The 13,637-nt window shown below is 30.7% G+C and overlaps 2 protein-coding genes across 5 annotated transcripts in view; one reads left to right on the top strand and one right to left on the bottom strand.

The window, feature by feature from the left end:
* The window catches only part of LOC148229412 (uncharacterized), a 212,193-nt gene extending 200,473 nt beyond the window's left edge, over positions 1-11,720 (top strand). The window contains exons 1-2 of one of the 2 annotated variants that reach the window (XM_088198945.1): positions 10,907-10,963; positions 11,024-11,720. In XM_088198945.1, coding sequence (XP_088055071.1) covers positions 10,958-10,963; positions 11,024-11,605 — 588 coding nt within the window. In that variant the 5' untranslated portion in view covers positions 10,907-10,957 and the 3' untranslated portion in view covers positions 11,606-11,720. Of the gene's footprint in view, positions 1-10,906; positions 10,964-11,023 lie in introns of those variants that run through there. The other variant, XM_088198943.1, reaches the window with a different exon arrangement.
* The window catches only part of LOC148229411 (uncharacterized), a 138,762-nt gene that overhangs the window by 107,064 nt on the left and 18,061 nt on the right, over positions 1-13,637 (bottom strand). The gene's annotated exons all lie outside the window — the stretch shown is intronic.

Raw genomic sequence — 13,637 nt, 5'->3', positions numbered from 1 at the left:
TTTCGTTAGGTTAGGTTTGTGTTAATTTTTTTTGTCAAACTATTTAACAACACTTCTGTGATGTGGAAATATGCTTACTAAATCATTTATTCCTGAACAAATACAGTTTTACTGATACTGAGCAATGAAATTTTAAATGAATTGTACGATACATTTAACTGATATATAGCTTAACAGTAATACACAATTATTGTAACATATAATAAATATTATATAAATAAAAAATGGTGTATAAGAATAACCAATAAACATGAATTGTTGTCATAGAAAACTCATTTGCCTCAACCCACAAGTAAATGCTTATTTAGTGATAGTCTGGTTTTACTGATATTTAGTCTTTGAGGTTTCCCGAGGTAATTGTAAAACGTATACCTCAATTCAATCATCATAGAGCTCTATACATTTATGGTCGCAGTGAAAGGCTCCGAACTAATCCGATATTCAAATGAGCCATCACAATTGATGCACTCAACTCCAACCCTTGTTGGATTGTGGCAGTTCTGTGGTATTTTAGACGCATAAATTTTCCCTCGCTTCTCTCTCATGGGACTTGCCAGTCTCCGTGCATCGAGTCTTTATGAATATTTAATATCAAGCCCGCCGATACGTCGCACGTTAAATAATACCTGGGTGAAAAGCCGACCCAGCCTTAGGGGCCGCGGTTTGTTTGCACCTTGACATAACTTGATTCCGCTCAAGTTTTTCACTCTACCTCACACGAACAGTAAGTATAAAAGTACGATTCGTATAAAGTTTTCTAGAGAGAGAGACGATATTTTTCAATAACAAAATCAAACTTCAAGCGAAAACACTACCTATTTTTAGACTGTGCGCTTTACTGCGTCATTGACCAGTTAACGTCGTTTGAAATATGAGGGCTACGAACTATAGGAATAATGTTGCAAATGAGTATTATCAAAAACTCGCAAGCAATAATATGCATATAATAATACTTGAATTAGTTTGTTAATTTATTAAAAAGTTTGTTAGGGTTTTAACCACCTGTACAATTTGTAATAATTTAGAGGTCACTCTAACGACCATTTGAACAAACAAAAAGAGAGATTAACCCGTCTCGAAAGTAGGGCCTCATACATTATATTCGCACAACAATGGAATAATCTTGTGAGCAAATAATAGCAATAATAATTTGAAATATTTCACGACTACCTAATAGCACATCCCTTCCGTAACGTTAATCATTCATAAGAACCACCAAAAAAACTACTCTTTGTTCAAAAAGGACGCGCGCTAGATAATAAATTCTAACTTGCGCACATTACTTTTGTTTTTCGACTCTTTGTATACCGATTGCCGAAATGACCATCTGGACCGTGAACATATTTCGGTGGGATGTCTAAGAAGCAATGCAATTGGCACTCAAACACCCTCATATGCGATTCAGAGATGAACCATGAGACGAAAGACATCAGCGGATCGTCCTAAGATCATTACGAAAACACATCACGACAGATACCTGATTATCCACAAAATAACAGTCGATAATAATACAACTTGACATGCCTGCAAAGACATTTTTATATATGTTTATATATTAAACTGTCATAATTGAATACATACAGTAAGTATTAAAGACCAGACTGAAAATATGGGAATCGGTGACATTTATATTAATAATAATTATAAATTATCATTTGTAATATAATTTATAACCAATAGATGTCACTGCAACTGGGGCCGGTTTTGTAATAATAACACAGTTTTTTAAAAATAAAAATTCGAGTAACGCTGCCGGGGCTCGAACCCGCAACCTCAGAGTTACTAATCTGAGACGTTGCAGACTATAGACATTCCGTCCTTATATATTTTTAGATTTTTGAAGTATCAATGTGTCATATTTTTTACACTTAGATGTTCCGAATGATTTAAAAATTAAAGATTAATTTAAAACAAGCAATTTTTTTTATCAATAGCGCCTTTTATAAATACAAATTCGAACCTGCAACCTCAGAGCTACTAGTCTGAGACTTTACGGACTACACTATTCCGTTTATACAAGGAGGTTTTCTACGTGTTATTTTTATTTTCCCGGTGCTTAGCCACTAAGAAAGGTAAAAAAATTATTGCTAATTGTCCCTGGACAACTTTTAAAATACTTTTTTAAATTGTTTATATTTTCGATTTTTTGAATAACATTTTTATTTGAATTTTTATATTTTAGTATTTGATACATTTTGTGGATTGATAGTGCAGCAAAAGCATTTAGTATATTTTATGTGCTTTATGAATTTTAATGAGCTGAAAAAACTTTCAGCATCATCTCTACACACTTTCACACTAACACTATGTCTAATAATTCAATAAATTATATTTTTGATTAGCTATGAATAACTCAGAAGCCGCGGGCTTAAGATACAAATTTTTATTTATAAAACTGTGCTAATAATAAAAACTAGTACTAGCTACAAAGTGAAATATATGGATTATAAATTATACACACAATAATTTATATTTAATTATATAGATGCTACAGATTCAGTATAGTGGCTCATATTATGTCTGAATGCCTTGCAGGTAAGATTGCAAATAAAAAAAATACAATTCTAAAACTAATTTTATTTCTGTTTATAATAATTTTTAATTGAAATGAAATAAATAGTTTTGTAGATTATTTTTTTATAAACTTAACTGTTGTCAATGATAGCAAATACATAAAAAATTTCAGTATATCCAAATATATTTTTAATTTCAGTTAGTATTAAAGTACCCACTTTTTTCATATGTATTTCTAAAGTATCTGGTTTTATATGAATGAATTTTTTTTTTCTCCTTGATCGGAATTTATGTATCATTATTAATTGCAGTTTGGTGAATCTCTTTCAGAGATTTGAGTATTTCATTATGCAATATGCAAAAAATGTGTAATTTAACAGTATTGCGGTAAGTATAATAATATATTTTCCTCTCATAGTTTCTGTAACATTTTTGCGGAATTGAAAAGAGCACAATTTTTACTAAAAAATATCAGATAACATGTTCTCGCCCCGGAGTTATTACATACTGGAACACGTCAAAAATAGATGTGTTTACATACACATAACTTATGTTGTTTCCAGCAGCTTTCTCTTTTAGTTCCTAAAATTATTCCAGATTTTCCATGACGGCCCTCACGTGGGATCCTTATCTGTTCATCCATCATCCTGTCACGTGTCAGAGATACGATGCGGCGATATAGCACGTTCACCTCCATTGTTCGACGGGTCTCTAACTATTCTTTAATGCCCTCGAATGGTGACAATTGAAAAAGTACTAAGAGCTGGCTGCTAGCGAATTTGCGACGCCATCGCTTCTTACGCTATCCGGATCAAGGTGACTCGCGAGGGAATTGAGTCAATTCAATTTCGGTGCATTTGCACCCATGACATCGACAATTGTATAATTCGAAGAGCGGAAGACATTTTCATAGAAATTCAATATACAAGATATTGATATTAATAATAATAGAATATTAAATATACAGTTGTGAAAGCAATATATACTGTTATATAAATGTAATAACGCCTGACTGAGATAAAGTCTAGGAAACATATATTTAATATTAAAAAAATATATTTTGCTGATATTATATTTGTGAATCTACTCGTATATAAAAAGGGAAATATATATGCACTTAATATTTTATTAAGGTGTGTTTGCTATGTGATATTATATAAAATTTAATTGTGCTTCGTAGAAGTATCGTTTTGCTTTTGGTCGAGAACAAAATCGATTCCGCTCTCGAGACAGAGAAGCACGCTTAAGTGGAAGCTTGGAGTGGTATCTAAGGAATAATCTTTATAACAGATGCTTCAACTCGTTCTTTATATTTAACAATAAAAGCTTATTGCATTGAATGGATATTTGTAATCAAGTCCATAATTAAATCAGTGAATTTAAATTATAGCACTGAAATTTATTTAATTTACTACACATATTTTTTTAGTTAGGTTTATATTTTGTATGTGTGTCTACGCTTTTTCTTCAATAAATTGTATATTTGTGTTAACAAAAAATATGATTTTATGCCATTAAATCGAATATTATAAATATTATTGATAGCAATGATATAGGTCTGTACGATTTTACTTCTTTAATGGTTTTCCTGGATTGCGAATCATTATTACTTCTGCTATTTTCTAGGCACTGGGTACATGTTTTAATTAAATATATTAGTTTAACTATTGCCTTTTTTAAAAGCTTCTTCATAATTTCGCCACTTATTAAGTCAAATCCGGGTGCGTTATTTGAATTAATATTAGATACTATTTCCTTAGTATCTAATATTATTGTGTTTCTTCATTGTGTTTTTTTTATTATTTTATTTCCTGTGTCGTTGTTGTGTATTTCAATTTCATTGGGTTTGAAGATTTCCTCAATATGGTTAGCAAAAACGTTGCCTTTTTGTTTATTTCTCGCCGAGTCTCGATTTATTGTTTTCTTTACTCTTTTTGTTGTTTTTCATAAAGAAAATTCTGAATCGTTATCTGCTGTTAAATAATTCAGATAATTATTAATTGGATTCTACTTCAGTTTTTAAAGTGTTATGTTTTATTATTTAAAATATTTTTATCATTAAAATTCCTGGTTTGATGCCATATTCTCCTTGCTCTTCCTTATTCATTTACCAGATTATATTTCATTCAGAATTGTTGACAATTTATTAATAGACAGACATAATTAATAAAATAAAAAAAATGTTTGTTTATACTGTAAAACGTTTTACTAAAAATTGGTTAAGATTAAAGTTTATTTTTAAAAATTATTTCAGTTTATTAGAATCTGTCTAAGAAATTGTCAAATCGAGAATTTCCGTTTGTTGTGTAAGGAATCTTATTCCTGAAACTCGCGTTAATGACTGTGACCAAAAATGATCATTGATCAATAGTATAAAGGATAGTACCACACAAAGGCCCTCTTTACAACTAGAAAAAATGGTTTCACATAAATAGCACGCAAATGTTCTCCAATGCATTGAAATAATATTTATTTTTTGCAATATATTACCGCAATACTCCCGTTGCACAATTCGATCTCCTAGATGTCCATCAAGCAAATGTCACTTTCTAAAAGCGTATACATATTTCATTGCTCTAAAAAGCGAGTACAACGATAGATTGGCTGTGATTTGTTAGCAAGCTTTGCAGCCTTGAATACTTAAGGCTGATCTCCAATGAGGAGAAAGCAGACACTGGCAGATTGGCAGACAACATATGGTCATGGACGCTCTCATCCTGAGAGGGATCAACCTACGCAATACTGTTGCTGCTACACCAACCAGAATCCACTGACAACATCCCTCCGCCAACTTCTCCACCATCGCTCGGAGAATAACGATCTCGCCCATCATAGTCTTTCGCAATATGTTATTTTAACTAATAAAATCTTACTAATTTCTACCTTTCTCTTACTTAGGGTAAGAAAACTTTAAAGTAAGAAAAACTGATTTGATAAAAAATAAATTTGTACAAATATTTGTGAGATTTTAATAGAGGTCAGAAGTATTTGATTGGCAAAAAAATATTACAATTATCTCAAGTACTCTAATCGACCTTATATTTTCTTTGGTAATCTAAAAACTACATTATTTATCAGATATGAACCACTCCGATTGGGAATCGGCACGCTGCAAAAATGTATGGAGGCTTTCTACAGATTACGTCATAAAATTTGCCTGTTGGCGAACTTAAATCTCATTTTTTCAATAATCCAAAGAGGTTTTTTGTCTATATTTTGCAAAAAATATGAAAAATGTAAAGTAGCAGTTACTAAAAAAATTCTTTCGATCTATATCTGTAATCAATCGAAGTAGATTGATTTGTTTTGAACTTTTAATTATTTGCGTCCATATAACAAATCATCATCCTATTGAAATTTGTTCTCTTTAACGATCATCCAGTTCTCTGTTTATCAAAAATATATAGATATTTACAATAATATACTGTATTAATATAATCATATATATTTATCGAAATATCTCGAAAAAAAGTGAAAATAAAAATCCAAAATGCTTAGTCAAAACAGTGTATGATATTGCAAAGCACAATTGTGTTCCAAAAAACTTAGCAAACATAAAAAAACAATGGCTTAACCCCTATTATTAATAAATAACGTGGCAAAAAAATTAGCGCGTCATGTTAATTTATAATTTTACTCAAAACTTAATAAATATGTTGAAAACGGGAGCATGCTAATTAATTTAAGCCCGTAAAATAACTTTTATGTTAAGGTTTGCGATCATTATAATATTTTTAAACAAAATAAGTTCAACAAACGTTTACCCAACGATAAAAATATAATGATACTATAATATACAATATTATATAATATTTATGATCCAAGCAAACAAATTAAATATAACAATATGTACACACGTTCCATTTACATCCAAGATTTTGATCCTCGGTAAGGGTTGGCGAAATAATAATAATCATCCGCTCATAATATGATTATTTTGCATTAAATCCATACGAGTCATATGATAAGAACAAATATTTATACAAGGCATATAGATGTAACCGGCAGGTAAGGGTTTGTATCGGTAGAGTGAATAGGTACATTTGCATTATATCCATTAACTGTATATAAACACACGCACATACAAAAGTTGAATTCGGAACGAACGCCCATTATGAAAATGTTAAACATCACTGAGCTACAATATTTGGTGTAAACATTATTATAGAACAGTGTACATACGTGTTAAAATATATGTGCATACTAAATATGTGCACGCGATGGAAACGTGGAAGTATCTGAGTAAATTAAAATCAGGCATACGTGTAAATATTGTAACGATATTAAATATAATATCTCTAAACACCTAGGCGTATATATATGTATGTATTCGTATCGATCGATACAAAACATTGCGTCAGAGTTGACAGTTAATATATATTAACCTGTATTTTATTCATTGTAAAATAACTTCATACGTAATTTTAAGAAAATATTTTCAAATTTACTTATATACCTATATTCGTTATACTTATATACAATGTGACACTTGACGATTGTCATACGACAACTTTTTGTGAAGAAAGTGAAGCTGAATTTGTGCGAATATTCTGAAGCTTTGAGTCACTATTTCAAAATTTAATTGGAAAAAGACTTTAAAATGTATATAGATGTTATAACAATTCATTTATACAGCTCACCATTTAGTCCCTTCGTGCATCTCGTTCAAAGTCACACTTGAACTAGAGCCGCCTGGACACACACACTACAATTGCACATGCATGCATCTCATTTGGATTCACGGTGCATATGCAATAATGGCGCCCAGTCCAACGTACGTGACCGTACATTAATGGAACTCGATTCGGCGTCTGAGTGATAGGAGAAAAATGTTTAGCGCCCCTGTCGAAATAAAATTTTACGTGTGCCGTTCGCACGCACAGCGCTCGTCTCATCGGACGAATTCGTTTACGACTCTCATTCATGTAAATGTTTTATCTTTATGTGTGTTTGTATCGTTGGGCTGAATGTGTGTGTGTTAATGGTGATAGTAAAAGAGTATTTGGGTTGAGGGCTGTAAATACAGCGTGGAAATAATAATGAGGTTCACTTAGATGGCTTGCAAATCGTCTGAGATGCAAGTCAATCCAAGTGTAAGTCGTGGCGAACGACTTTATATACTTAGATACTATCTACTTATATGTTACATTATTTCATCATATTTTTAAATAATAAGAAATCATACGCTGACGCACAGCTATAATGCACCAGCTCACACCACAGCATATGTGACATTATCTACAATTCAGCGACTTATTGCTACAAATATTCAGCATTGCATCATATAATGATGTAATTTTAAATAGTTCTACAAGCAGTTTGATCCTGTTTAAAGTGAAAGAAACTGTGTAAACCAAATTAAACTACCTTGGAAATGTGGTAATTAAATCGATACTAATATCTGACCCTCCAACTCCTATCTTATCCCTTTCTCTTCTAATTAAAATACACATTAAAACTACAGAGAAACGATTTATTAAATAAAATATATTTTTTTTAAATAATTTTAAAATACTACTATTTTAATTCAGCGTTTAAAATCTATGGTGCAGATTCTAATACCGGTCCTTAAAAATACAATCCACAGAAAATATGCCTTAATTTTTAATGGTATATGAAGATGAGTTTATATAGAATATTAGAATTCTTATGGATTATACAAATTATACAAATAAATATAAATTATTTTTTTTTACATTCTAAAATCAATGAATTTTAAAAGATAGTTTTGAATAAAGAATTTGAAAATTTAAATTTAAGGGATTTTGTAATAATCATTTTAAAAACGTTTAGTAGCATATTTATTATAAATTTCATATAATCTAAAAAACTAAAAGTATTATTTTTATTTTTGAGAAAAAAAGTATTATTTTCTCAACAATAAAAAAAACATTATTCTTAAAATAAATACTATGCGCGACCTATCTCGATTTAATATTTATTATTTATCGCAAATATTTACCTGTGAGAATAGGAAAATCTAGGAAAACCTAGTATGTGATGAACGATCGGAATTATTATTAAATAATAATAATTAATTCCGATCTCCTAGATACGACAGAAATTGAAAAACTTTAGGATGCATATGGGATTTGAACCTTACGCATAACCCTATGCTAATGCATTGGGCTTTCATGTATTTAGGTCACCAACTAAATGGTCTATCGTACTGGATATTTTAAACCTATGTAAGTGATGTTATATTTCTGCCAAAAATTCAATATAAAAAATGAAGATGAATCAATCAGAATTATAATTATATAATAATCACTCACTTTGATCTCCCAGATACGACAGGAAATTGAAATAAACAAGTTTCAGATGGAATTCGAATTCTGAGTTTTTTGAGTGATAGTCACTGATCTATATATCTGTGTATATCTGGTAGGAGAAGATACAGGTTAATCCAATTCGAGTTTTCTATGTTGACAGCAATGTAAATCAGACAGCTGTCAATAATCACGCGTGCTCAAAGTATCAAATGTTAGTTTGCAACAACACATTTACATATGCTTAATTATAGCCGAGATACCACCCGAATTATACGAAAAAGTATTCAAAAATTACATCTGAGGTCGCCATTTCAATAATATTATTTTTTTATAATTAATGATATACATCAAATAATTAAATATCCAAAGATATCTTTAGATTTGTGTTTTTTTTAATTGAAAAACTGAAATTTGATCAACTTATATTTGGCACTAAATTAAGGGCCAACGGCCTAAGTGCACTTTACAAAAATATTGTAAATTAACAATTAAAATAATATTTTATTTAGTCAGAAATTATTTTTTTATATTTTTCGACTAGTTAGAAAATTGTAACCATTTTCAAAAAAAAATTGCTAAAATATTTAAAATTACAAATCATGGCTTAAGAACCATCAATAAAGATAATTTATTATTAATTAATTAAATTATGAAAATACACTTCAACAACTTTTTATGACATGAGAATAAATCAATCGGGATTTTTTATATATATTGCAATCATAATATACAATGAAGTGAAATGATCTAAAATAACTTACAATGCAGTTTTTTTGAGTTCAAATTTTAACGAGAAGTTACTGCTTTTAAAAATATATATATATAATGGAATTAGAATCGCATCTAATCATATTGTAATCGGGAATATATAATGCATATTTATGATAGCGGATATTCCCTTTCAACAAGTAATTCTATCTTTTTTCATGTGCTAAATAACTCTGTGCATTAATTATTATCCCAGTTACTGATAGTATAATTTCTGCGAATTTATGAAATAGTCCTTTTTTTCTTTAAAGCAAATATCCCCTATAAATTTAAATGAAACTTATTTAAAAGAACTACAAAATGTATTGCTGTGCTTCAAAATAAATCATGAAAAAGACATATACATACATATAGTCCAGTAAACATTGGGTTGAAAAATATGTTATAAATGTATAATAAAATATGTAATATATTGTGCGGAAAATAATATATGAATAAAAAACATCGTTCGGTGGTTTGAAAAAGTTCAAGAAACTATGTTAATGTATCCATGTATTACATAATTCCACCAGAGACTACATAACCTATTTCAATACATATTACATGGGCGATCCCCGAGCCACGAATGCATCCGGCTCCACACATACCCCTTTACCTTTCCTCCTATCCCATATCTCCTACAAACCCTATCTCCTCCGCGTCTCCATGTATGACTGGCCAAATTAGCATATCTTGATTGGAAAATGTGGGATGCCATCAGCAGTCATGGCGACGGGCGTTCAAAGCCATCTCTTGTACCATATACCGCGTTATGTACCCATTACACGTTCCGCACCGGGATACGTTCATTTACACCTCGTTTTATATATTGTATAAAGGCCATCGTCAAAGTTCGATGGGAAAAGAATGGACGGAAAACTTTATGTGCATTGTTACCTCCACATAATTGACCCATTATGTGGATCGTATCAATTTTATGGATCGAATGCATTAAATTAAATCATGTTTATATAACACATACATGCATATATGTAATATTATCATGTATCAACTCAACAATAGTAAAAGTACGTCGTTAAACGAGACTGACAAGGGTTGGTATAGGGTCGAGATGACCCAGAATAATAATTACAAACGTAATATCACAGACCAGTAACAGCAACTATTGTATTGTTATATTCATAACAAAGTGACTGTCACTCCGCTGCAAAAATTGTAAATTCCGATATACACATTGTTGTGAAAATTCGTGTACATTTTTACATCAATGTTACATATTAAACCGGTCGATTGCATCCGATTCAGGTATTTGGATATCGTGTCATGAAATATTTTTTCAGTCTATTTATTGTGTACCATCCCATCAAAAATTCAGTATATAAAGCAAAGCGTATTTTAAAACAAGTATAGTACAACTCATTCTTTCAACGAAGAACCAGCTCTTGTTTATATCAAACTTTATCATGAAGGTATAATAATAAATATTATTTAATAATATTAGATTAAAAATATTTTTTTATTTATTTTAGGTGTTCAGTATTTTGTTCCTGTTTGGTGCTGCTGCAGCACAAGGTGGGTTTGGTGGAATCGTTGGACAAGGCATTGGTATCCAAGGTGGTTGGGGTGCTTGGGGCGGGATTCATAAATATGCTCCAGCACCCATTGGTCACGATGGACGTGTAGTCGATACACCTGAAGTAGCACATGCAAAGGCCGAACACTTCAGATTATTTACCGCTGCTGCTACTAAAGGAGGACTCGGAGGAATCGGAGGAGCTTGGGGACAAAACCAAGGTATCTATGCACAAGGATTCTCGGGACCCAAATGGCACGGACCAGCTGCTCATATTGAATTGACCCACGACGGCAAGTTTATCAAAGACACTCCTGAAGTAGCTCACGCCAAACAGAAGCACTTGGCCGTTTTGGCAGCTGCTCACTCTGGCGCCAGTTATGGACAACAGGGGCAGTGGTATGGTGAGCAACAAGGAGGTCAATGGCAAGAGAATCAATCCGGAGAATACAGAGGAGAAGGAGAAATGGAAGGACAATACAGAGGAGAAGGCGAAGAAGGTGGAAGGTTCATCGGCGAAGGAATCAGACGCTATTGATTCAATTAAAAGATAACTTAATCGACTAAAATATCATGCTGAATATACCACCGTAGTATTAGATTTAAGACTCACTAACATTGTGATAAATTAAATAAACAAGGTTACGCAATAATAGCTTTTTATTATATGTCTACGATAAGTAATATATTATACAATGAAAAAATCAGGGACATATAGACAAAAATGCTACTAAACTATATTTTAATAATATAAATAATAAAAGAGATATGTGCAAAAGAGAACAAATTTGCTACTACTTAAAAATTTATAACGAGTTCTTCTCAAATAAATGTTGAATCTGCATTTTAAAATTTGTTTTGTCTAGAAAGTATTGCATCGATCGAAATTAATGATAATCAGAAAAAGCAAGATCTGAAGAATAAGGTGGATGAGATAAAATCTACAAGCCAAATTGTTCCATTTTATTGAGAGTCAATTTCGCCGAAAACTATTGTTGAAGTGCAGGCCGTTTTTACTTCTTCGTGCAAACAATCTAGCTGATCACAATAAAAGCTTGCTGTTATTGTTTGTCTAGATTTAAGTGTTTCGTAATGCACAATCCCTTTGCAATTTCATTTCAATCAAAATATCTTTTTTTTTATATTGAGCCCAGGTTTCGAAATAAGTTTTACTACTTGACATTTTGATTACAACTGTCTTTTAAGACGACTGTTGTCGTACAACGCCCATTTCTCATCTATCAAAAAATCAAGAAAATGTGACCAGCTTCAAAATATACGGATACGTTCCGCCTTGTTTTATTTGCTCAATTCGTGTGGAATCCTTCCAAGCCTTCCCAATCTTTTTAATGTGTCATGCACTGTTGATCGGATTTGCTTAATTTCACTGTCAGTTGATGGATAATTTGATTAGAATTTGCTTTCATTTCTGCAGCCAAGACATCATCGTCTATTTTTGCTGATCTTTGATCTTGATATCATAATTTTTTTAAATATTTTACGAATTACCTGGCACAGAACAAATATTTTTAGTTGTCTTAGCTGCCGAATTTTTAAAAAAAAATCATATAACATGCAGTTTTGTATAGATTATTCATAAATTTGGTATCAACAATCAAACCAAGAACATAACATTTATTTCTGGACTACTGATAAATTCATTTAATTTTCACAATGTGAGTCTTAACTGTTTTAAATGTTTTTTTATGTAATTTTTACTAATTTAAAACATTATTTTAGATTAGCTAAAAAACGATCCTTTGCCTACCGTTGCAATCAAAATTAATTTAAATTATTAACTTAAATCATATAATACTATAAATTTAACATTTAACACTTCAAAATTCCCGTGCAATTAGTTCAAATATTGAACTACGCTTAAAGACAAATTTTAAAGTTAAAGTTCAACTAGTAGCACAGTAATTAATGTCGACTGGTATGAGATTGCGATGTTGTTTTTGAATTAGCACATACTGAATTGCAAATTTTAATTTGCATAGTTGGCGCCCGATTTGGGTTTAATTTATATAATGAATGAGGTTTCGCGTTACTAATTTGTCAGTGGTCATTGCTGACTGCGATTTCCGTAAATTTACTTTTGTGTCAAATAAACGACCATAATTATTGATAAATAATTGCAATTAGGATTCCAAAATTGCAGTAATTCATAAAAAAATTAGTTGTTATTAAAATATTTAATTAGAACTATAATATATCATGATATAATTGAGTAAATGTTGAAAAAATACGCAACTTGTGTTTCAGATATTATGATTAATAACAAAATTATATGATTTTGTATTTAAATTAATTTTAAAATAATTGTCATCCTGATTGATCTGATGACAATTAAGAATCAAACCTATTTTATCACTATAATATATTGAAAATTATTTTTTGCATGATAGAACATGCTAAAATTATAAATAAATAGTTTTTTACTTTTTATACATATGTACTATTTATAGTTTTTCGTTAAATTATTGCTCTTATTTTTTCTGCATTTAATCTAATGCTACTTGCTTGTGAAGAGGCATCCTTGTACCTTCAAAAATCCATTCCTTCGTATC

The sequence above is a fragment of the Plectrocnemia conspersa genome, unplaced genomic scaffold, assembly GCF_051122295.1.
Source record: "Plectrocnemia conspersa isolate PC_06_02 unplaced genomic scaffold, ASM5112229v1 ptg000011l, whole genome shotgun sequence".
NCBI lineage: Eukaryota > Metazoa > Arthropoda > Insecta > Trichoptera > Polycentropodidae > Plectrocnemia > Plectrocnemia conspersa.
Note: the sequence above shows the minus strand (reverse complement) of the source record. Positions and strands in the feature narration are given on the sequence as shown.